The sequence below is a fragment of the Cadophora gregata genome (genome assembly GCF_030347475.1).
Source record: "Cadophora gregata isolate MNR1 chromosome Unknown scaffold_15, whole genome shotgun sequence".
Taxonomy (NCBI): domain Eukaryota; kingdom Fungi; phylum Ascomycota; class Leotiomycetes; order Helotiales; family Ploettnerulaceae; genus Cadophora; species Cadophora gregata.
In genome coordinates this window covers 155,336-179,180 of record NW_026695938.1, presented here as the reverse complement: position 1 = coordinate 179,180, position 23,845 = coordinate 155,336, and the positions used below count along the sequence as shown (strand labels likewise).

The 23,845-nt window shown below is 45.4% G+C and overlaps 8 protein-coding genes across 10 annotated transcripts; 3 read left to right on the top strand and 5 right to left on the bottom strand.

The window, feature by feature from the left end:
- Positions 1-1,221: 1,221 nt before the first annotated feature.
- ONS95_004705 (uncharacterized protein) lies at positions 1,222-2,309 on the bottom strand (the record flags this gene model as incomplete). The annotated part of the gene is made up of 2 exons (XM_058498077.1): positions 1,222-2,210; positions 2,270-2,309. 2 exons carry the CDS (start codon positions 2,307-2,309, stop codon positions 1,222-1,224), a joined length of 1,029 nt encoding a protein of 342 aa, XP_058351587.1.
- Positions 2,310-2,892: 583 nt separating this feature from the next.
- Positions 2,893-5,525, bottom strand: ONS95_004704 (uncharacterized protein). 2 transcript variants are annotated; one of them, XM_058498075.1, is made up of 5 exons: positions 5,352-5,525; positions 4,000-5,297; positions 3,446-3,925; positions 3,239-3,364; positions 2,893-3,184 (listed from the first exon to the last, which is right to left on the bottom strand). In XM_058498075.1, exons 1-3 carry the CDS (start codon positions 5,440-5,442, stop codon positions 3,668-3,670), a joined length of 1,647 nt encoding a protein of 548 aa, XP_058351585.1. In that variant the 5' UTR covers positions 5,443-5,525; the 3' UTR covers positions 2,893-3,184; positions 3,239-3,364; positions 3,446-3,667. The 2 variants fall into 2 exon arrangements, with proteins under 2 accessions (XP_058351585.1, XP_058351586.1); XM_058498076.1 differs by having other exon boundaries at positions 3,446-5,297.
- A 664-nt stretch (positions 5,526-6,189) lies between these two features.
- ONS95_004703 (uncharacterized protein) lies at positions 6,190-8,174 on the bottom strand. The gene is made up of 3 exons (XM_058498074.1): positions 7,567-8,174; positions 6,539-7,514; positions 6,190-6,486 (listed from the first exon to the last, which is right to left on the bottom strand). The coding sequence occupies exons 1-2, from the start codon at positions 8,085-8,087 to the stop codon at positions 6,731-6,733; spliced, it is 1,305 nt and encodes a 434-aa protein (XP_058351584.1). The 5' UTR covers positions 8,088-8,174; the 3' UTR covers positions 6,190-6,486; positions 6,539-6,730.
- Positions 8,175-8,500: 326 nt separating this feature from the next.
- On the bottom strand, positions 8,501-10,830 carry ONS95_004702 (uncharacterized protein; the record flags this gene model as incomplete). The annotated part of the gene is made up of 1 exon (XM_058498073.1): positions 8,501-10,830. One exon carries the CDS (start codon positions 10,828-10,830, stop codon positions 8,869-8,871), a length of 1,962 nt encoding a protein of 653 aa, XP_058351583.1. The 3' UTR covers positions 8,501-8,868.
- A 955-nt stretch (positions 10,831-11,785) lies between these two features.
- Positions 11,786-14,031, bottom strand: ONS95_004701 (uncharacterized protein). Its single transcript, XM_058498072.1, has one exon. The coding sequence runs from the start codon at positions 13,885-13,887 to the stop codon at positions 12,064-12,066; it is 1,824 nt and encodes a 607-aa protein (XP_058351582.1). The 5' UTR covers positions 13,888-14,031; the 3' UTR covers positions 11,786-12,063.
- A 218-nt stretch (positions 14,032-14,249) lies between these two features.
- ONS95_004700 (uncharacterized protein) lies at positions 14,250-16,745 on the top strand. The gene is made up of 2 exons (XM_058498071.1): positions 14,250-16,015; positions 16,066-16,745. The coding sequence occupies exons 1-2, from the start codon at positions 14,581-14,583 to the stop codon at positions 16,644-16,646; spliced, it is 2,016 nt and encodes a 671-aa protein (XP_058351581.1). The 5' UTR covers positions 14,250-14,580; the 3' UTR covers positions 16,647-16,745.
- A 1,240-nt stretch (positions 16,746-17,985) lies between these two features.
- Positions 17,986-20,833, top strand: ALG8 (glycosyl transferase). 2 transcript variants are annotated; one of them, XM_058498070.1, is made up of 4 exons: positions 17,986-18,107; positions 18,159-18,431; positions 18,477-20,499; positions 20,554-20,833. In XM_058498070.1, the coding sequence occupies exons 1-3, from the start codon at positions 18,031-18,033 to the stop codon at positions 19,675-19,677; spliced, it is 1,551 nt and encodes a 516-aa protein (XP_058351580.1). In that variant the 5' UTR covers positions 17,986-18,030; the 3' UTR covers positions 19,678-20,499; positions 20,554-20,833. The 2 variants fall into 2 exon arrangements, with proteins under 2 accessions (XP_058351580.1, XP_058351579.1); XM_058498069.1 differs by having other exon boundaries at positions 17,986-18,431; positions 18,477-18,970; positions 19,016-20,499.
- A 127-nt stretch (positions 20,834-20,960) lies between these two features.
- Positions 20,961-21,860, top strand: ONS95_004698 (uncharacterized protein; the record flags this gene model as incomplete). Its single annotated transcript, XM_058498068.1, has 1 exon — positions 20,961-21,860. One exon carries the CDS (start codon positions 20,961-20,963, stop codon positions 21,858-21,860), a length of 900 nt encoding a protein of 299 aa, XP_058351578.1.
- Between the last annotated feature and the right edge of the window lie 1,985 nt (positions 21,861-23,845).

Below are 23,845 nucleotides of genomic sequence, written 5' to 3'. Positions count from 1 at the left end.
TTAAGAAACGAGCCTGTGCGTTTCTTGCGCGTATTTACGCGAAAAGTCAAGCTCGAAGGAGCGAAACTGCTCAAATAATGAGTTGTTCTAGACGCTAAATTATTTTCTTCCAAAATTGCCTCAAAAAGAATACTTTTTCCTTGATTTTGAATTTCTGGCTTTCAAATCTTGACCAATGTGAAGTCCACAGTGTCCAACAACTCCTCAAACTGCTTAATTGTCGGATCCAAAGACCAGAGTCACCCGACCGCAGCCATCATCTGAATATCTACTTGTGCCTCAAACAGTGAAGCCGTATCTTCTGGCTTCGCATTATCACTAACAAGCAAAAGCTAGTTCTCGTTCGTGCTTGATGCGAGCCAAGACTTGCACCCGCCAGTCATGAAGAAAGCTGCGGAGGTAGTAGTATGCTTTCGCTCCTTTGATCTGCTGAGGCTGGAAGAAGCCTTATACAAGTACATCGATTTCCTTGGGAGCCTCCCCCACTGACTGATGACAATGGAAAGGTCTTGAAGAATGACGTCGCCGTTCAAGGTTGGTTACAGTACTTGTTTTGGAAAGCGAAAAGATTCCAAGCGATGTTTTCCTGCATGGAATAGCCGCCCATATCCCTTAAGAGCGTTACATCTTCTAGTGGCACAGTGAACTTAACAGCAAACATCGCTAAGCCCAGAGGTGCAATCAAGCTGAAGATGTAAGTTACACAAGATCACTTCAATCTTTGAGAAGAGTTGGAGACAATTAGACGGACAGATGAAGCTGCTAATTTCACTTTTCTAAAGTAAGTTCTGTTTACTTCGAGGTTGGTCTATATTTTATGAAGAGCTTTTATTATATGGTCAATATCCGGAGATGCTCATCAATATTTCATAAGTGAGCTTGTGATATCGCTAGCAGCGCCATGTCACCCTGCTCTGTGGGGTATGTAAATCCTTGCCGCGAAGACTAAATAGCTTAGATGCTCACCCCATTTGCGACCTATAAAGTGTAAAAAGTCAGAGTCCATATGAATAAACTCCCCCTGAATTGAGTCAACGCTCCGCCGTCCCTGCTCGCCCCATCAGTCAAGGTCCGAAAATCATATGACCACCAAGTCTGCTGTTTGACGAAATGGCGCCATATCTGCTTTCAGACACGCCTGAAGAGTCTTTCCTGTTGTTCTGACGCGATGGAAATCAGAGATTGAACGTTAGGAAGATCATCCGCTAACTTACGGTCCAGTCACCAGGTGACCTCCCTCAAATCCCACGGAAGCATGCGATCGGGAACGCTGAAGTGCAGGAAGTGATCCTCAAATTCTCCCTCTCCAGACACAGCATCTTTCATCAGCACCAGTCTATTCTGAAGGATCCTTCCCAGCATCTTCTCAATCTCTCCATGGGCCTCGGGATGCTTTCTGGCAGCAGCTGTGAAACACATCCGGAAGAATTTGGGCATGATGATTTTTCCATCTTCGCCGAGACACTTTGGCGCCAAGCCTACCAGATGTTGAATATGCTCAGTTCCGTCGGATACCATGTATTTGGAGTCGGGGGGACAGTTCGCAGCAACTTGGAACAAGTCCAAGTGTAACCTCATGATCTGCAATTCTGTTCTCTTGTATGTTGCATCCGCCATCTTGAAGAGCGTTTGATCTGAAAGATTTTTGTACTGCGGATCGGACCATGGGCCGAGGACATGAATGAAGCACTCTCGGAACAGTGCCTTGTGACGGAGCTTAAACGCTGTTTGAAGAAGGATGGTGGCATCGGTATCCGATGACAGAAGTCCTGGACTGGTATAGAATGGCCCGGTAAGAGAATTAGAAACGACGGGAAGGGCACCGTAATATTCTGCCTGGATTACCATGGAGTTGAGCTCTGCGGCACTAGTGATTTTATACTCTCTGTTGAAGATTGCACAGAGGATGTTGTTGAAAGCCTCCTGTTCCTGAGATCTTTTTCCTCTGAAACCAGTATGGCCCTCATCCTTATTGTAGTTTGAGCTAGAAGTAAGGACCCATCCAACATCTTTATCCAAAGTGGTATACCAGTCACTTTTGAATTGAGGTGAGCTCGAGACCAGCTCCTTGCCATTGCATGGGTCGAACGCTTTCTCAAAGAATGCTGAATTCATCCGCAAAGGCTCTGCACTGACATGGAATTCTTGGTTGAAAACAAAGATGCGAGTATCGGGCTCATTCTTGAGTGTAGTGAAAATAATTGGAGAGCCTGAGTGAGGTGAGCTTATGCATAGCAGGTGTTGTGAACGAGAAAGTGATGAGACATACTTTGAGAGAGCTTTTGCTTTTTTGCTAGTGGAGGTGACATTATCGGGGATGTTCTTATGGTGCAGCTAACGTTCTATTGATTTGATGTTTTTGATGTTAGTTTCTTGAAATAGAGAGCCTGGAGTTGTCTGTCTGGAAGAAATGGGGTAGGGATGGTTGAAGGAAAGCTCGAAATTCAGAACGCGGTACCTATGGTTTAATGTGGTTGGAGCTAGAGTAGCGAAAAATAGTCCGAGGAGTCAGGACATATTCACTAGAATATGGAATTGGAAGGGAGGTAGCAATTCAAAGGTGTGAGGATTCACCATTTGATAATAAATACCAATCGTAGAGAGAGACAATGCCCTGTCGCTGATGTGACATACGAAGCGAAATAACCCAAACTGAATATTCATCTTCTAAGTTTCCGTGTAAGGGCTTGTAAATTTGAAGCTTGATTCTGAAAAGTTTGCATTGGCTCCTTTGATAAGTTGCAGCGTGTGAAACAGAAATTGTTGGTGTTGTGTCTGTGTTTGTTGACATTCTCGCTTCGGTTGCGGGGTTGTTTTGTTCGCTCGCTTGGCTGCTATGGTGGCAGGTGGGCAGGGCAGAACGGCACTGGGACACGAAAATCGAGCTTTGGCACCACCCCAACCAACGGAACTCAGTGGCATTAAATCAGGTGCAGCATAGTTCTACCAGGCTTGAAGGTCTCGAATTCTGTATACACCCAATACTACATGCTTGTCGGTAATAATTGGGAGCCCCGTAACCCCGTTTAAGTCAGGTAGTGCATAGTTATACTTGATTGGTAGTGATTACCTCTGCCGTTGATTGCTCGGTACCTTGGCTGCCTGGTTGGCTAGCGATGTTCCCTCTATGCTCTTCTCCAATCACTTCCGAGATTACCCCTATTGCTGTGAGGCTGTTTTCATGCTAAAGTACCTGCTGGTTATTATCGTCCACTTTCTACACAAATTATCCACATACCTGACTCCAATAAAACCCGTTGATGGTGGTCCCTGGAGTAACTATCATGGGCTCTTTTACAAAGCCACCTTTCATAGATGACTCTTTCTGTCCGAAGTGGCAAGATCTCCCACGATTTGTAGAAACCTGAGTTGTTTATGCAAGATTGCATGTCAGTTGATTGTTCTTGGCAGGGCTGAAAATATTCTAGAGATATGAATCACTCACCTTGAGTGATTTCAATACCCCGTCTTTGCAGAACCAAAACACAGATTCGCTATCGTAATAACTGAGATATATCTCAACGGCATCGATGACTTCTCCACCAGGACCATCAATGGAAAAGTGTATGACCTTGGCGTATTCGGAGGATTTGTATCGCCCCAGCTTGCGGCATTCGATTGGGATGTCCTCAGTATTATAGTGGAACTCGATGCCACACAGTGCACCCTAACGGGTGACAGAAATCCCAGTCAAATAGCGGAGATATATACCTCCGGGTCCTCCAAACGTAGTCCAGCATAGCGGTTGATACCCGGCGGTAGAAGAGTCTCGTGCTGCGAAACAATTATCGTTCAGGTGAAAACCAATTCCGGGGATTTTAGGATACCAAAAAGCGGAATCTCGTAGTGATTTGCTCTCTTCGATCGTCTTCTCGGCAGTACGTGAGACGGACTCTGCAACCGCCAAGCTAACCATCTTACATCCCTATAAGACCATATCAGTAGCGCTCACAGCAATATGACGAGGAAGCCATAAAAACTTAGCTTTGGTCTGCTTACGTCGAAGCCAGCTTTGATGGCTGTTATAGGGTCAGAAACCGCGAGACGCGTCGTTTTCGGTGCCCCGAGCGGACATCCAAACCATTGTGACGTTTGCCTATTGTCGGCAATGCATTCTATGCCTTGTATACCTCTCGATCCTATGGCCAAGTTGAATCCAGCTAGGAATGTAATATTCAGAAAGATCTCTTTTCCTTCTGTCCTGTATCCCAGCTGTATGCTTTCTCCTTGACTGGGGACTAGCCTCATTCCGGCAATGTATTCAGCATCTCCAAGCTGAATGACGGAGAATGCAATGTGAGAAAGTGAACTAGGAAAGGATATATGTTGCTCGCGGAATAGGCGGCAGCCTTCCTCAAAGCCGTGATACGGCCCGGTGTGTAGCTCGGGCCGTAAATCGCCAGTCACCTCTAGCCACCTTAAAGTGACTGTATTAGGACTAGGGGAAGGGAGTTCAGGTGGTTCAACCCATCGCAAATGTAGTGTTCTCCGGACGCATTGAAGCAATTTCCGAACCCTTTCTCGATTTTGCATCCCTTGAGTGCGGTGACCCTTGTTCGTAAGACGATACAGCCTTCTCCAGTCAAGTGCATTGCTCCACTCCTGTGACTCGAAAAGCCAAGAACGGTCAGCATTGGCTTTGAATCTGGAGGCCCAAAACTGTTGGCTGTAAAAGATCGACAGAAACGATCTCGAAGCTTGACGGGTGTTCAGCGCATCCATTGTTGGCAGGTTAGATGCAATCGCCATACGAATCTCTTCAGGAAGCGCAGTAAAATAATCGTCCATCATTGTTACCGGTCCAGAGGAGTTTATAGCCGACGGAGCTTGGAAATCTTGACAGGGGAGTTGCTGGATCTCCGGGACATGGTAGGGATCATTTTTTGCACCTAGGGATAATGCCCAATGATAGTCTCGGTTCACGAAGCGGTCCTCCCAAGGGTAACGGTTTTGATTATCCACGAGGACTAATCCCTCGAAATCGTGACCCCAGCTGATGCCCGTCCCTTCCGATGGAAATGGTAACGACCTGCAAATGTCAAAGAAAGCCCTACAAGGGATCCCCTCGGGGGAATGGGCCTTCTCTAGAAGTGACCAGCAGGCTTCGTGAAAGGGAAAGCCGTAACGACCGTTTTCTGGTTGTTGTCGTATCACTCCAATTTGGTCAAGATTGGGGAAGTCGTATCCGGCGTCGTCCCAGCGAGCGGTGAAGTCTAAGGGGGCTACGAAATCACCACCATCAGGGTCATCGTAAAGGCCAACTCCTGTGACCGCGGTGCACTCTTGACTGGAGTAGACTATTGATCTCAAATTAGCATTTCCAAGGCAGAACGACAGCGACCAGCACTCACGAATACGAAATTGTTTCAACCAAGATACTGGTTCTTCATAGTCACAGATTACGTATCCGCAAATAACGCAGGAGAAGATACGAGGGCTCATGTTGAGGAGACTGATGAAAACTTTCAAGGCAGAATTGACAAAGATATGCAGTTATATCCTGGAGGACTCGCCAATAAGGCTATGTTTAGTCAGCGTGGAAGGTCAAGCAGCAAACTTGTCGCCTACGTTACAGGGGAGCGCGGGACCCAGTACCTATTGAATCTAGACCTTAGAGTTGTTGCGCAGGGAATAATCAAATTACTGTCTGGAGACTATGAACATTTTCCTAGGTACTATTGCCTATTAGTTTTGATTTGACTTTTGTAGGACAGTGTACCCAGGACAGCACTTTCCTTTCACTTCAAGGCAATCGTTAGGTGATCAGATCACATGACATAACAAGACTTAGGCATTCTCTACTAGCAGAATCAATCCCTATTCACAATGGAAAGGATAGATGGAAGGAATTGAATTCTTTTGAATATTGCATATCACTTCAAAATGCTTGGAGCCACCTTAACGGACCCCATATACTACTGTATGCAAAACTCGTAAGAGCGAGTTCACGAGAGCCTAGTGAATTGGACAGCCGACCATAGCATATTGAATGAAGACATCTGCATTGCAAAAGTACACCAGAGCAGAATTGCATGCATATCGTCTCCATGTTCAGGCAAAAGACTAAATACAGGGTGTTGTGTAAGCTCGCTTAGCAGCTGAGGTGGCAGTGCAGAAACCTCCGGCCACAAAACTGAACTTTGGCTCCACCCTAACCAAGTACACTTACCCTCATTAAATGAGCCGTAACATCATCGCACAATTCTCGCGTAGGGGCGAAGGTCGGCTCCCATAATCAGCAAAAAAGTGGCATCCAAAAAGGTACGCCTCGAGAGTGCCGCTTGTCGCCAGAACCTGAAAGTGGCACAATTCACACATCTCCAGACTACCAAAGCAAAAAAGAAGACGATTTTGACAACTGTGGGACTCGAAAAGACCCTCTCCCTTTAAGTGGCAGACACGTCTTTTGGCATCGATCAGTTGTACACCCCTTTCGCATACCCAGGCAACTTAATTCTAACAACATGTGAAGTAGAGTTCCGATAACTGGGCGAGTCAGTAAATGCGCAATTCACATGAACTGAGTTTGCTACTAGACCCTTTTTTTAACAATCGCGCAGAACCTGCATATTCTTCAGATTTGAACATCTAATGGCTACTGCACAAGAAACGTAATTCAGCAAATTTAAAACGATGCCAATCTCTATTTCAGTGTGTAGTCTCTAAAATACAAAGACCTGAACAGCTTCTGTTCAGTAACGCACTTGATGCAGTAAGACCTTGAGTTAAACTAGTCTGAAACACTACAGTCGAAGATCTCATGCTCACCCGGCAACAGTCCAAACTTATTGTAAGGAACCACCTTTCCGAAGAACTCATCACCACGTCCATCGCTTTCACAAGAGTCGTCGTCCTCCGCGGATTTATTGGACTCTCTTCCACTTTGATTCTTGCCGCTCTTGCAACTCTTGCCGCCTTTCTCCAACTTCACCGCCCTGGCTATGATCTTTGGCTCTGTTTTTGAAGATGCCGTCGTCTCCAATTTCCCAGGGTGAACAGCAACTTTCTTGCCCTTGAATCCAACTCCCCCATCGCTCATCTCATCGTCACCGTCACTCAAGTCGATCTCAATTTGGTTCGTTGATGCGTTGTATCTTTCATTATAGCGTTGTGGATCTCCCACCTCAGTACGTCTGAAGTTCTTAATCCCATTTTTAAGGCACTGCTCAGCGTGGAATTTGCGCCTAGCAGCACAGAAGTCCTCTCCCATACTCTTGTCCAGCTTACCTCCAAACCAGATAATGCGAATTGCATTAGAGATAACGGCAATACCACAATCGTCGTAATTGCTTTGGAGTGCGCACTTGACCTTGATGACATTAAAAGTGAGGTCTTCGTTACCAGTGAGCCTCTTGATGTGCGTTCCAATGGTTCGCACACCAGCACGCTCGATTTCTGGGGTCTCCAAAGAGTTGTACACCTTGATTTCAGCTAGCTTGTTACCGAAACTGGGATATAGAGTCGCCACAAGCAATATCCAGTGGCTCATCTGACCTCCAAATGGACAGACAAACCTATATCCTGTTTAGTCGCGCTTTAACATTGTTTACCATGGATTGTACTTACGTAGTAAAGCCAGCGCTGAGCTCCTTCAATGTTTTGCTCGAGTAAGAGTGTGGATCGACCAGATAGACGGGCGGGGGCAATTCTTGCCCACAGCTGATGATAGCGCCTCGGATAGCATCGTCATTGATCCATTGCCCAATCTTGAATCGAGCAAAGGTGCTTTTCGACATCGGAACCGTAATATCATCATTTGACACATTCAAACCCTCTTCAGGGAACACTCTGACCATTAATTCAATGGCATCTTCGCATTTCTTTCTTTCAACCAATGGTGAAGTAGCGTCAATCCCAACTGCCTGGTCGACCACACCCTTCAGATTCAATAGCTCTGCCTTGCTCAGAGATGACAGGAAAGGCGCTGTTGATACGATATCCAATACATCTTTTGCTGTTGTAATCTCTCGCTCTTTTGATGATGAGAGGGTAGGAGAAGTAGCAACAGCCTGTTCGGAAGTGCTAAGGTGCTGAGTGTCTCCAATGGCACTAGACCTTGAAGCTTCCGAGATCTGAGGAGTAGCCATTTTTGCGTAATGTAAGCACGATTGACTGGGTTTCGTCGGAATGATGACTCCTGAGTTGGCGGCGTTGGCGGTCTGGGCAGGTTTTCGCGTTGTTTGGTAGATTGACCCAAATCAACAAACTGCCGTGAGAGAAAACAAAAGTCAGGTCACGAATACCCTTGTCACGTGGATACCAAACACAAGACGCATTTGCATTGATGTGAACTGTTCTGTAATTCATTTCACTTCATTGTTGACGAGTCTAGAAGCATAAATTGTTTGGATGGTACACTCCTGTAAGGTATGGCGACGATCTCAAGAAATAAGCTTTTACTGTGCGCCACATTTCACACACTCATCGTTGTGTTTCATTGTTGTGATATCGATTCTATGTACATTTGTTGCATTTCCCCAATTTCCCTGGGCAGAAAAGGCTACTATTGAAGAACAGCCAGACATAGGCGACGAGAGAATGTCCTTGGCATCGTCCGTCGCCTATGAAAGCAGCAATCTTGGAAATTGGGATGTAGAAAATATGGGAGTTCCAGAGTGTACTCGCAGCTATCAAAGAGATAGACCTAACCACATACTCAATTGCCAGAGTGTGTGAAATTTCCACCACTCCACCGAGTCCATGGTAGTCCGCATTCTGAGCCGCGCGCAGTCAAGAGTAAATTGCAAAGGACTGTCTGTGGAGTGTAAGAGACGCAAAATGGACTATATATTTGATACAGATAGTAAGTTGAGTTAGGTAACGAGAGAGGCAACGTCCAATACTGATAGCCACAGTTTCTCACGGATGCTATTCTCTCTTGTCACCCTTTTTGCTTGTGTCCTTGAGTGCTCCCCTAGTGTCTTTCCTGGTAGCATCATTGCGCTCCTTCACAGTGCCTTTTTGATTCTCCTTCCTAACGCCTTTCAATCTTTCAAGAAGTGGCAACTTGGGTTTCTCGGACTTCTCAGGCTTTTCAGGCGGAGATTCTTGTGAGAGTTCGAAGATGCGCTGCTCTTCTGTAAGCGTTGGGAGCTGCTCTATCTTGAAATTATCAGGCAATTTTGTCAAGTAACGTTGAGCTATACTGTTGACATCGATAAAGGCAGAAGAGTGGTCTGGGACCAGAACTTCCTTGAGTTCCGGATGCGCATCAAGGATTTCCGGAAGCTTACGGTCAAGCCAGAAACCGTTTAGGCTCAGAGATTGGGCAATACCATCGGCGAGGTAAGTACCATCCTCGCTCCGAATTGATTTGTCGAGGTCTGCCAGCATGTCGTCAAGACCGTCTTCATTGTTGTCTGCCGCAGACTTAAAGTCGGCAACTTTCTTGCAAATTGTACTGAGCAAGCTTTGCAAGTATTGTGTGGTAACGAGGGCAGCGTTCAGTTCTTGAAGATTGCGTATAGCAACTGCAGACACAAACTTCACACCACGTCTTGCAGACTTCAATCTCAACTCGATTTTGTCAAGAACTTCGTCCTTATCAAGTACTACACCTTCGAGAGCGGTTGATGCTGTTGCGGGCGACAATTTCGCATTGTCTACATCACCTACGCGGGAGAACTTGAATCTGCTTGCTCCAGATCGGGATCCAGACAACTTGCTTGCGACGCTTCCTTCTCTCTCGTGTTTGACCTCTGTCTTTCCATCATTGGTGCTTTTCTTTAATTCGCCGATATCGTTCTTGGCTGAATCTTCCAGGAGCAGAGGATCAAGTCCGTCCCCGATCTGCTCTGAGTTGCGAGGCTCCAGTCTCGTGGTGTTTTTGTCGGTAACTTTGACTTCGTCACTGCCATAAAAGACGTAATCCTCGCCTCTGTGGTCGATAGCCCAGTATTTACCATCCGGAGAAAGGGCAGGCTTTCCGCGGTGGGCATGATTGGAATTCATCCAGCCACTAGTAATAAAGTTTCCAGGCCATAGTTTGTTTCTATTATTGAGTGAAATGCCACAGTTTAAGACTCGTACGACCGCACGTTCGCCGAGAATGACATTTGCGGGAAGACCGTGGATACCAGCGCTGTCATGAAAAGTGCTCTGCGTAATTTTGGGAACAACGTCGGGATCGTAGAATTTCCACTTGGATGGATCATCTCCGCCATCTCTATCTATCCCAAGCTGCCAACCGGGTATCGTCTTTTGGATTTGTCTCGCGACGGCTGCCTTATTGAGGAGCTTGCTGCTATTGCCACTGCCTTTCGTAATAATCGATTTCCATGTTTCGTCAACAACAGCCTTGGTTTCATCTTTGGAGGGACTGGGGGTAACAGTAGCGTCGTTCGCTTTTGTGGAGGCTTTGCGAATCTTAGGTGGTCGGCTCGATGATCCTCCTGATGCACCTGCTGTTTCGTTGCGTCGACGCTTCTTCTTGCTCGAATCTGGAGCCTTATCCTCCGCTTCATCGTCCTCTTCGCCACTTTCACATCCTTCAACACTCTCCACGACTTCTTTTTCCTTTCCCTTACTTCGAGACTTCTGTGTAGTAGCTGCAGTCTTGGCTAGCTTGACCTTTTTTTCTGCGGCTTTTCTACCCTTCCCACCCCCATGTTTCGACGGAGTTGGAGTAGATACCACCATCTCCTGTTCCTCTTCATCTGTCCCACTCTCTTCGTTCCTTTGACTCGTTGTCTCGCTTTGGCTTCTAGTCTTGGCCTCAGATCTCGCACGTTGGCTCTCGTCGGACTCGCTGTTGCTGGAAGGTGACTGTGGGAGTTTCGCACCCTTTTCGGGCTTGGTCTTGCTGCGACTTGAGCGACCAGTGGTAGCCATGGTCGTGATTTGTGGAGTTGTAGGCGTGGTTGTGTTGCGAAATTCTGGTATGATGTTGTGGCGCGTTTGTTTATGAAGTAGATCGAGACGAAAATCACTAGTTCTACCCAAGTTGAATACTGCGCTATCCTTATCGCTTAGCTTATTCGCTATCGCTATTGATGTTCTTGTCACCTTTCCGAAAAGCTCGGGAGATGAAGTACTTAAGCATGAACATAGCCAACTATCTTCGAAGCCCTCTGTTGTAGGCAAACAGAATGGGAAAGTGTTTGGCGATCGTAGAATTTGCACTCTACAGTTAGTCAATTTAGAGCATAGAATAGAACCTTGGTTCTGTTATCATGACGAGAGCTACCTTACCTTTCAAACCCACCCAGATATGTTTACAAATTCCTTGTTCTTTGCGTCCGCCATAAAGGGTTGCCAAGTCCCTACTTTTAAGGGTATGATTTTGGTACCACTTCTAAGAAACTTAACTACCTGTGTCTCCTATGTAACGAAGAGATTTCAAGTGATATGATGTTAAACATTTCACACTCCTCATGCTGGGGAGAAGAATGATGGAAATAGGATTGTGACCATCGCAGACCCCATATCCCTTCCACCCTCAAACTGCAGGTTTTGTAGGTGCACGATAAAAGTGGATTAACGTGGATGAAGATAGAGTAAAGTGGAAATAAAACCTGAATAGCACAGACAATTTCGAATACGAAGACCTATGAAGTTTGCTTGCTTAAGCTTAGTCTACTACCTTAATCGAGATCCCAAAAAACCTACAGTTTGAGGGTGGAAAGGATAGCATTTGTTCTCGGCGAAGTACGACTTTTATCCGGCTGGCTATATTACTTGCAGATGGAAGTCTTATTTCCAACAATAATCTTTCTGTAACATAATGGTTCTAGCATTCAGCAACGACTCTTGTGAAGTACTGTTATTGGACCTGAAGATTAATCTCCTTGGCATTTTCTTCTAAGTGGCTACTGAAGCGCCGACGTCACATTAGACGCGTTACTGTACAGTACCCAAGGTACCTAGGTTCCTAGGTACACCACTCCCCAGGTCATTCCTGCCCCACAACAAGCGCTTGCCGCACCTAACAACACAACAGAAAGGCACACACAGCATATTTTCCACAAAAATTCTTTTACCACCCCATCAGCTTCTAACAAACATCAATAGTACAACAAGGGATAAGAAAAGCGGCGACACTAGACTTTGCAGAATCACCAAAATTCACGCAAAATTTGCCCACCACTTTCCACGAGAGGACTTACACCCTTGCACATGAAACATATGCGATAACCAGTAGAATACTCCGACCAGGGTACCATGCGGTCGGCGGAACAGAATGAAGAAGAGCAAACACGGAAAGCCGTGGAGCCGATTTCTAGATATGAATGCTCGAATGGCGGGATGTCCGATCCGAGCTTCCTGGGTGCCTACCGAGAAGGCTTGACGAATTGCAGCAGTCTTAGCAATTGCTGGAGCTGGTAGGAGCCGCAAACATTGACTATTGGCGCATCTCGGATCGTATCTGAATAAAGTACTGTACCACGAGGTTACGTTGGATGCCTTGGCGGTAATAGCGTCCTTTACGTCAAGGCTGTGGATTTCGAAGCGGCGCGCCACGGCGAGTACTGCGGTACCATGCGAAAAGACTGTCAATTCCTCCATAACAAGTCTCAGGACTGATCCCGAAGTACTATTCGTGGAATTCTTAACGGCTGCCCAAAGACTTTTCAGCACGCCGTCAAGAGCAATAAACCAGGGAATCGGGTCACTCGTCCCTCCTTCGATGGCTGCTAAAATAAGCATTAAGTCCATATGGAATCTTTCAGCAATTGCTGCTTCTAGCTTCGCTATCTTTTCCATCAGCTGCAAGAGTCTGCGAACATGGTACCAATTGTCTTCTTGTAAAGGCTGAGAGACCTGGCCGAAAAACAATGCCTTAGCATCCAAGTCGTCCATTCCTGCTGGTCTTGCTATTGTAGCGCACATTCGAGCGCATATCTTTTCAAACTTTTCTTTCGCTTCACCCGTCCGAGCATTCATTGTGTTTTCCAAGTTGCGTAAACTTGCGTCAAGCACGTTATCCGCACTTTTCATAGACTGGTGTTCTTTATCTGATAGTATCCGTCCATCCATATAGGATTGTGCTCTTTGGGCTACTGCCGATAGAGAATTTGAATTCGACTTTAGGATGTCTTTGGATATCGATTGCGAGGAAGGGTGCCATCCTTCACTGCCAAGTTCGGAAAGCGAGTAACAAAGCAGAGCTCCTGTTGTCGGCCCTACAAAGCAGTCATAGAACTCGACCTCTGGAAGGTTGTCCAGAAGTGACTGGCTAAGTAGCCTTTGTAGAGGCGGCTGACCAGTACCGCCAAGCCTTACTCCTAAATCAACCGCGTCCAATTCGTCCCCATTTCCGTCAGACTCTGTTGCTGGCTCCGTGGCGAGATTTCCATCATCATCACCTCCCTCAAATATCGCCATCGAGTTAATTACAGCTGCTGGTAGCTTTGGCAGTGATGTCACAATTAAGTCCGAGGATTGCCACTTCCTCAGGAGCTTTATACCTTGCGTTGTGAACTTTTCAAGCAGCGTAGGTGCTGTTTTGGACTGGAGCATCTCAAGCAGTTCATTGCACGCTGGCGTGTCAGGCATCTGAGTGTTCGAGTTCAGAGAAAGCCGCAAGGAAGTTTCTAGATCAGTGACTGCTCTCTCCTGGCGCAAAATCTGTAGCAACATCATTGTTATTGTGTCTGGAGTTTTCACTGGTAGAAGCATTTCAATCGCATTCTTTGTACCGTTGTCATCGCTGTCTTTGGATGACGCGGTGTAAGCGCTAATGGCGGCTCCGACCATTGGTTTCAGAGTTTCTCGTGCCTTTTTGATAATTTCCGCAGTGTGGGGTTGTATGACTGTGAAAGTCTTGTCAAAATCGTCCAAATTGCCTGATTCGTACATTCCCGGCAGGTATATTCCGAGGATCCACAAGGGATTGATGTCATTTTGTGGATTCCAGTGTTGACCAGGTTCAAAGTGTTCGTTGGTCATGGTCCGCTGGAAATCCGTGTCATAGCATAGCGCGACAGATATAGTGGTTTTCCAATCTTGAAGCCCAGATTCTTTCTATTGGGAGTGAGATTTTGTGTGTAGTGAACCGACCTTTGACAACGCTGCTTACCGAGTGCTTCCTCGCCTTGTACTCTTTCATAATCTCTTCTCGAATAAATCTTTGCTGCAGATCTGTTTGCAAATCTATCGGAATTCGCGTGTCCTCTTCAACTGTTGGTTGACTTTGGGAATCTGTAGCAGGTACCTTTGGTGCTTTCGATGATGCTTTTGGTGCCCCCTTCGACGAGGTGGCCCCTCGCGCTGTGTCCGTGCCGTCTTTGCCCATCTTGGATGAGATTGAGAGATGATATCTACGCTGACCAGATAAATTTTGGGATTTCTGTTCTTTAGAGAAGACGGTGCAGTTGTGTAGTTCGTGAAGTTTCGCTTGAGAAATGGTACCTGAATAGGTGCAATTTGTGTTGTTTATCTAGCCGAGACGTACACAACGCGCGCACGCGACTGTAATTCCACGTGGGCTAGGATTTACGGCTTCTCTCTAGTATCTGATTATTTCTCTACTTCGTAGATTGGACTTGCAGAAAAGCTTTCAGCACCTATACCAGAATCCGTACCGCCCACCACGTCGCGAGTCAGAACGTAATTATACCGAACCGCCGAGCAAAGCGAGTCATGGAGAGCCAGTATTCAGGTCCAGAATGGACAACAACAAAGCTGAGAGCGGTGCTTAAAAGCAGGGGTCTCGGTACAAAAGGTGTAAAAGATGTGCTTATTGCGCGCCTTGTCGCCGACGATGAGAAAGACAAGACCGGCGATGGCGATGATCACCAACAGCCTATCGTCTCAGAACACGAGCAATGCGTCATGGAGGGTCAACGATTGAGCAAGATTCACGATAAAGATGGGATCCAATACCAGTACACTGCCGCAATTGAGATTCTTGCAAAGCATTTAGCATGCAACGCCGAGTACATAAAGGTTGCTCGAGGAACTCCTCTTGATCCAACTGTGGTAGCAGTTCATATGAGCAAAGAATTCCTCGCGAATGTTAACATTCCAGGACGGTGGAAACGATTTGAATCGTACAGTGCGTGGACTGGGCACTTTACCAAGGACTTACGTGATCCAATGTTGAGGAGAGCCCAAGAACTCTTCAACAGCCTGCCGCTAGAATTTCGATCCCGTGGTGTCGAAAATGTACTCGCACCTGCATCTGAAGAGTCAACAGAAGCAGACGCCTTGAGGGAGGGGATTTTCTTCTATCACCAAGTTATTGGTAAATTCCTTGAGACAGCAAAGCAATGTGCTCACCAACAATACGTGATAGCGAGATCAGCAACCTTAGACTTCTTGAAAACCTTATCCGCCAATCAGCAGCAAATTTTGCACGAGTTATATTTGCTACAACGTGCGGAGGCTGAATGCAGATCAAAGACAACACATCTTGAAGGAATGGCGATACGCTTGCTAGATGGCCTCTTGGAGGAGACCGGACTGGACGCTTTTAGTACAAATCCCACGATCGTCGCCAAGTCGAACGAAGAAGCCGCTCAAAAGTTGCAGGAATTGTGCGGATTCACCGAGGACCTTGTGTTGCCACAATTCGCAGCCAATCCTATCCACAGAATTGTTGCGAAGCGAACGATGATCGCAAACTTAAATCCTCGAGAGCCTGTCGATACAAATATTTGGGCAACTATAGACCTTGAAACTGTGGACGCTCAGCTCTGTGCAGCGTTGCCTAAAGCATTCGAAGAGATAGACCGGGCTCAATTCATTGCGAACTTCACCCATTTAGTAGCCATTACAGAGAGACCAGCGAGCTTGTACACATCTCAGGGCCGCCGAAAGAAAACGCCAGCGGCACTTCATTCCGACAAGATTCCCGCCATCGACTTACTCAAGGACAATCTATATCATGCTCATAAACTTCTACTGTCATTGCCATCAGATCCAGGTAACAAGAACTGTCCAAACAAAGTGCTGCCTAGCAAGACATGGCTGCGAATGGTGGCTTTGGTAGCGATTTTCTACGGCTGCATTGCAGAACCTGGCTTGTTAGTCAGTGTCAGCAATCAATTATTGAAGGACCTGCTCGCATACTATGGTAAGAAGAGAGATGTATCTGGAAAATCGAATTTCTAATCATGTCTGCAGATATTGATCCTAATTTGTACCTTGACACAATTACCGGCAACTCTGTTGGTCAAGTGCTGAAGATAGAGGATAGTGCCAACGGTACGAACACGTATTGTATCCAAGCAGAAGCCACCGTCTCCCTGGAAGACATGGAAGGGATCCACAAATCACGCCAGACTATCATGGAATTGGCAAGATTTTTCCGAGGTTCTATCATTGTTGCTTACAAAATCACAATGAATACCAACTATTTCGATCGGAGACCCCCAAGGACTCTTGAGGATGCTCGCAGAGGTAAATTTGAAAGCTTGCTTCGGTGGACTAGGAAATGTGCTCTTCCTAGTTGCGACCAACCTCTAGACTTGCCCGCCGAGGGTGGTTATCGCATGCTTTCTGTTGGCGTGAAGGACACTCGGATGGGCTTCCCAGAAGAACGCGAAGAGATTTCTCAGAATAGGCTTGACATTTACTACTGTTTGTATGAATTTGTAGATTCCTTCAACTGGAATCACAATATCGCACCCTTCTTTTTCTTCTTTGCTCATCTTTATCATCCAGGCTGTAAGCCGCAGGTGGGAAAAAGAGCTGTTCACGAATAGCTAGAGTGGCAATGGCTGTTGTTAATACGGTTAGGTTTATTCGCGAATACGAGTAGATAGCTTTTATAGAGTTTGTACTTTTTGTAAATGATATATGTGTTAAGTTTATATTTTATATTAACTCGATAGTTTAATGCTAGATCTATATAGGTAAGCTTATAAGATCAAGTAGCTTTAATATTAAAGTTACTACAAATAACTACTTATGAATCTGTCTTATAATTTTGTACTAATTATAATACACTTAAAACTATAACGATCTAGGGTTTATTAACTAGGTTAAGTGGTTATCTTTTAATCGAGCCGTAGTAAGTTGTAACTCGCTAAACGAGATTACCTCTCTCTCTTTTATCTACTTTTTATCTTAGTTATAAATTACAAGAAAATCTTAATTACTTTTATTTTATTTTATTCTATTAATGTAGTATTTAATTTTTTTTTAATTTCTTCTTATAATATTATATTAGTATTCTATTAAAGGTAAGCGTTACAAAAGCTTAAGTAAGTTATAAAACATAAGAGAGTAAAGTAGTACTTTTAAGTATATAATAAACAGCTACAGTTAAGTAGTATATTAAACGAGTACTAGTAAAAACAAGAGAAAAAAAGACAATATATATATATTATATATAACTGCGCTTATCTATAAAAATATTAGTCTATAAATCAATTTAAGGAGATTAGAGTTTATAACTTAACTTTAAAAAATTAAAGTATCTTTTTCACCTTTAAATAGTATAATTTTTATTATATCTAAAAGCGGGGTTAAGTAACTAAAAGAAGCCTCAAAAGTAGACTAGATCTTTAGAATTTATAAAAGCTACATATTACATTTACTAGCTAAGACTCGCTTTTATTTTATATTCTACTATTACTTTACTATTTAAGTTAAAAATAAAAAAAATAAGAAATTGAGCAAAGTCGTGTTTGAAGCCTGCGACAATCTGGCTTTAGCCGCGGTGCAACAGTTCAGTCCTTGTCCTTGGTGTCTCCTGTGTTTGCGCTGTAGCTCTTGAGGACAGCTTGCAGGGAACCACGGACGATATCACCGATGCAATAAATTACAACCGCGGCAAGTATCACGTTGCGGATGGGTCTGCCTAGACTGGTGATGGAAGGGCCAAGCTCCAAGGTAAACTTGTGAGAAACGAAATGTTTGACTACGACTTCGGATGGAATGAATGCTGCGTCCATAATAATCCTCTTTGTTGTTTGAGATCGAGAGATGTTGGAAGCTTTAAATGTTGACCAATGATGGTCGTAGATAATCCCTGGTAGGGCGGTGTAGAGCAGCAATACATTTTGGCTTCACTTGCTGGCTGCAAGCTCCGAGGTCAGCCAACTACTCACCACAACACACATTACGGCGCAAAGAGATGTCTAGATGGCAGACTTGTACCCTTCGATAGCACAATGTGCGGTAGTAGCAACCGCTTTTAAACTGCTACTATTGCCAGCTTAGTTCGTCTTTTCCCATGTTTCCCAGGAGCCGCCCCACTGATAGCATCACAGCAAGTCTACCGACTTCGAAGTTCATAGGAATTGGCTGGCCATTACCAATAGTCTACCAGTACAGGAATGGTACTATGAAAAGACTTCACAATGGACTCTCGACTACCCCCCATTCTTCGCATATTTCGAATGGATTCTGTCGCAAGGCGCAAAGCTGGCGGACCCAGAAATGCTGAAGGTGTTCAATTTGGGATATGATAGTTGGCAGACGATATACTTCCAAAGAGCGAGCGTTATACTTACGGAGCTGGTTTTGGTCTTCGCGCTTTACCTGTAAGTCTGAAAAGCTGTTCAAGGAAAACAATGCTGACTTACAAGCTTCGTTCAATCATCCCCGCCAGATTCGAAAAGAGCATCCCACGCTGCTGCGCTCTCGATCCTTCTGTCTCCTGGACTCTTGATCATTGACCATATACATTTCCAATACAATGGTTTCATGTATGGCCTCATGATTCTCTCCCTGGTATTGGCCAGGAAGAAGTCAACCACTTTGGCTAGCGGACTACTTTTCGCAACTCTACTCTGCCTAAAGCACATCTACCTCTACTTGGCCCCAGCATATTTCGTCTATCTACTGCGAGCATACTGTCTGGGACCAAAGTCAATCTTCCACATCAAGTTTGGAAACTCATTGAAGCTTGGGACAGGGATAATTGCTATTTTTGGTGCCGCATTTGGGCCATTCGCATATTGGGGCCAAATTTCGCAGTTATTGAGCAGATTGTTTCCATTCTCTAGAGGACTGTGTCATGCATACTGGGCTCCGAATGTTTGGGCGATTTACTCCTTTACCGATCGGATCTTGATCTATGGTACGTCTCGTCTAAAGTCCAGTGATAAAATACTAATTGTATCAGCTGCCCCGTACCTCAAACTGTCCGTCAACCAAGACGCCATCAACAGCGTAACCCGCGGCCTCGTAGGCGACTCCTCCTTCGCTGTCCTCCCCGAGATCACTGCACGCATGACATTCGTCCTAACCCTAATCTTCCAAATCATCCCCCTGATCAAGCTCTTCTTTGACCCAACCTGGGACACCTTCATCGGCGCCGTCACTCTCTGTGGCTACGCATCTTTCCTTTTCGGCTGGCACGTCCACGAAAAAGCCATCCTTCTCGTCATCATTCCATTCTCCCTCATTGCGCTCAAGGATCGCCGGTACCTCGGGGCTTTCCGCCCTCTTGCTGTTGCGGGTCATGTCTCGCTCTTCCCACTTCTTTTCACGGCTGCGGAGTTCCCGATCAAGACCGTTTATACTATCTTCTGGCTTGTGCTCTTCTTACTTGCATTTGATAGATTGGCGCCAGCGAGTAATAAGCCAAGATTCTTCCTTCTGGATCGCTTCAGCTTGGTATATATCGCTGTCAGCATCCCGCTGATCGCGTACTGCAGTCTGTTGCATGGCATTATATGGGGTGAGAAATTGGAGTTTTTACCCTTGATGTTCATGAGTAGCTACTCGGCTGTGGGTGTTGTGGGGAGCTGGCTTGGGTTCTTGGTTGTGTTTTTCACGAGCTAGGTGAAGCATTAAAGATGTCAGGAAATAGAGACAAGAGAATGATACCCTTCATTTGTTCAGTAACCATGTCCCCCTTTCTTAACGACTCTTGCGATCAGTTGACTGTGTACCACTAGTGTACAAAACAAAATCAACTTATCTTCCTGGATTCCAGATTTAAGGTACCCATGATCGTATGTGAACAACATCCAGCCTCTCATGGCATATATCACGCTCTAACATGGCGCCTCACGGCGCATGATCATCTACAACCTCCAATCTTGACACGAGGCACAGAGCCTCTAAGCCAGCATCTATCTTCGAGACAAACTCATTTCTCCTTTGCACTCTCATCCATTCTAGTCTGGTATGGCGTCAGCGACTACATATATTGTACATCTCCAACATCCATCACCATATGAACTTTTACTGTCCCCTCTTAACTCCATACCTCCCTATCCAATGTCAGAGTTCTCTCTACGGTGTCCTTATCCCAATATAATTGCTCTGTACGTATCCTTCATTGGCCCACCGGTTGGTGAGGGGCGCAGCAACCAACCTATGGATATTGCTGGCCAACCGATTATCGAATCAAAATCGTGCATGGAGTAGGTGCAGCTTGATGTGTTGGCAACAAAATCTCGATAAGAAGATGCCTCATGGGAAGGGAGCATTATCTAGGCAGTCCTAGTATCAACATTATACTACTTTCTCACTACTTGAAAATCACCCTCCTCACACTGATAACGTTGGCTATTTACTCATCTCCGATTTCTCGAGACCCTAGCAGTCAGTTAAACTCTACAGACTGCTACGAAGATAACGGCAAATCTGAGACATCCGGTTAGTTGCAAGCAAATGGTGCTGTCACGCTCATGCTGTTTACTGATGTCACAGAAAGTTATGTGTGAGGAACTCATTTTTCGAACCAGACATCGCTGTGGTCATGTGATTGATCAAGCTGGCACCTTGCAGGAGTACGAGAATTGCGGACACTGTGGAACGATGATGCATACTTCTTATCTTGGGCAGACAACAAAGAAGAACCCGTGTGCAGATTGCGTTGAAGATGGACTTTGGGTCAAGCTTGATGGTGTTTGGAAATCGGCTTAGCGCCGAATAAGCCCCTTACTTCTACATTTCTCACCAACCGACGGTACAATTGTAACCACACACCCTGTTGCACTCAACTCCCGAGTTTAGTATCGCAGGCGAGAAACGAATTTAATACGCAGTGATTTTATCTACCTTGACTCTTTTCACATTCTCCATAATATAGCGAAGTCAACGGACGGATAAGAAACATGCCGACCCTTGAGAGGCTGCGCAAAGGAGCCACCGGCATCGTCTACAAAGTAGATTCCACTATCGTCGTGAAGTGTCCAACACCTGAAGGACATGGTGATTTTATCAAGGAAAACCAGATTTTCAACATCCTGGCGCGATATCCACCTTGCCCTGAAATTGTGACTAGTTACCTGCGCCTCGACAACGGCAATTTCCTAGAGTACATGCCAGCATTCTCTCTCTCCGAACGTTTGCAACGCCACCAGGTCAGAGATCCGAAGTCCACGCGAGTCTTATCAGTACGGTGTGTCGAGGCCCTTCCATTGCGCCAGACATGGATGAAAGCAATCGCTGAGGGCGCTGCTTGGCTCGAATCCCTCGGTCTTGCTCACGGTGATCTGAAGCCCGAAAATGTCTTGCTTGATAAACAGAACCGCGTCAAGCTTGCGGATTTCGACTGTGCGAATACCATCGGTTCGGAGTTCGAGGCTTGTATACCTCCGTATGGGCGGCTCCTTGGAAGTGAAGCCGGGTCAGAGGAAGGGACTGCGGGACAGCTTGGAGTTCGTACGGAAACATTCGCGCTTGGCTCCATATTCTACTTTGTCAATTATGGATTTGAGGTTTATGACGACCAAGATTTTGGCGAGGATCATGGACCGGTTGTTGTAAAGTGGCTGCAGACAATGGTGTTTCCGACACTCGGTCGTGATTCTAGGCTGGATTTTATTATTGACGATTGTTGGCATGGTAGATTCGAGTCAGTTGCGGCGCTGTCGAAAGCTATCTCGCAGCAGTGTGGCTTGAAGAACTATTCATCTCAAGCTTCTTCACCGGAGGAATTTGCAGCGCGTCGAGCATATTGTTTACAGCTCATTGAAGAAGGCATTCTTGATAATTTCCCCAAGGTAGACTGAACTCGCAAAGAACGCTGTTTCGGGCCGTTCTTGATTCCGAGACTTGATGACAATTCATCGGGCCTGCTGGAGACAGAATTTGTATAACTAGATAATAGGGCAAGCAGGATAGTATCTAAAGAGCAGAATTCTGTTTATGCTATTCTAATCTGTCCACAAGGTCCAGAGAAGCTATCAATGCTCCTCATGTTTTACGTTTTAGAGATCCTCCAATTGACAGAACTCAGACCCTTCAATAATTTACGACTTTGATGACAAATACCACGCCTCTTCTTAGTCGTCTCCAAAATTCGACTCAATGCGCTTCCAGGGCTAACCATCCATCCGAATTCAAGTAGTCCTGCCTGTCTCATACTCACGCTTAACCTGCCGCTTCCTTGATTTTACTGGAACAAAATTTATCTCTCTACTGAACGTACCCAGTAATGGGCTATTGACCGAACAGGTGAGCATGAGCCGGGTTGCCAGCCACAGAATATCAGAAGCATGAATAAATACACAAATGACAGTGCAGCAGAGCAGCGAAAGCCATTATGAGGAACTTTACTTGTTTTGCCGTAATTACACACAAACTACTGCATACTTTGGCAAAGTATTCCGTGATTAGCCGTCTTTTGTAAAGAGTTACGCCTTTCTTTCCTGTCCTTGCTGGTTAGAAGTTAGAACGAGATCTCAAGACAGGCTAACCGCAACTAATTCTTTCGACCTGCCAAGTGCGATCTTGAAACCCCATAATTCAAAATTAGAGGTGAACAGGATGCAAAGAAAATAGGTAAATACATTTAACATATTGACAATGTTGCAAATCTGGCTATCCTGTATTTCTTGTCAAATGTGGATGAGCATGCGCCAGAGGCCCAGAGCCCTCATGTCTCGATATTGTTGACTTGAAACACAAATATGACTGGAGATCAAGGAGAATATTGGCTCACACAATTAGTACTTTTAGCTGATATTTAGTTTCTGTCCGCCAACATATTCCAAAAGCAAGTCTAAAGTAGAACATATAAGAGAGTGAAGTCCAGGCAATAGCTTTGCCTGAAGTGACAAAGCTGCTAAGCCTGCTATCTATCTCCTTGTTCTCTCTTGGAAGAGCTCGACTAAATGATACCAAACAAGGCCTGTTCAACAATTCATAAATATCTTCGTAAATTTTTCAGGCCCAAAGATCATTATCTCGGATAGATGCAATAGACCGACTAATAGTCGGCGACTAATAGTCGGCGACTATTAATGCTTAGTGCAGTCTGGTGACCATGAAGTCGGCCTCCCTCGAAATCCAGCGAGAGACCAGACATTACTGTACTTATATACCAAAACTGAGGGTGTTGGATGTTTCTCAAGGGCAAGCGGGCCTCGATCGCATCTACAATTTGTTCCGCTGAATATCTTCTAAAGTTCTTTAGGTGGACAATCCATCCAAGAAAAGCGATGCTCTGAATATTTACAAGCACTGGTAAACCTACATAAAGATGCCAGTCAACTACTTACCTAGTTTCTCATAAATCCCAGGGGATGAAGAAGAGAGAGATCAGGTCGGATCCACGCGTTGGGCTTGATCAAGGGTCTTCAACATCACTGCATCAGAATGTGATTCCAAAGTTTTCCTGAGCACACCTTTATGCTGCGGAAAATTGCCAATCAAAACTTCTCGTACGGTGAATACAGCTCTTGAGATGTGTTAACAAATTGAACGTTCACAGTACCGCTTCTGGAATCATCGTCAATCCGGTTTCCGGTCAGCCATTCGGTCCTCTCTATTTGAAACAAAGACTAACACTTCAGCTTTCTCAGACTCAAGCTCAAGCTCCTTATCCGTGGCGATGAAAACTGTCAACTATTATCTGCGAAGTGTCAATTGACTCCAAGGGTCTATCTTCTTACCTTCAAGATGATCGTATCTGTTGTTTTGTTTCTCCCGAACCACTGCACATTCCAACGCACTTTTATATTACACCAACATGACTCTTTTCCACAACAATACA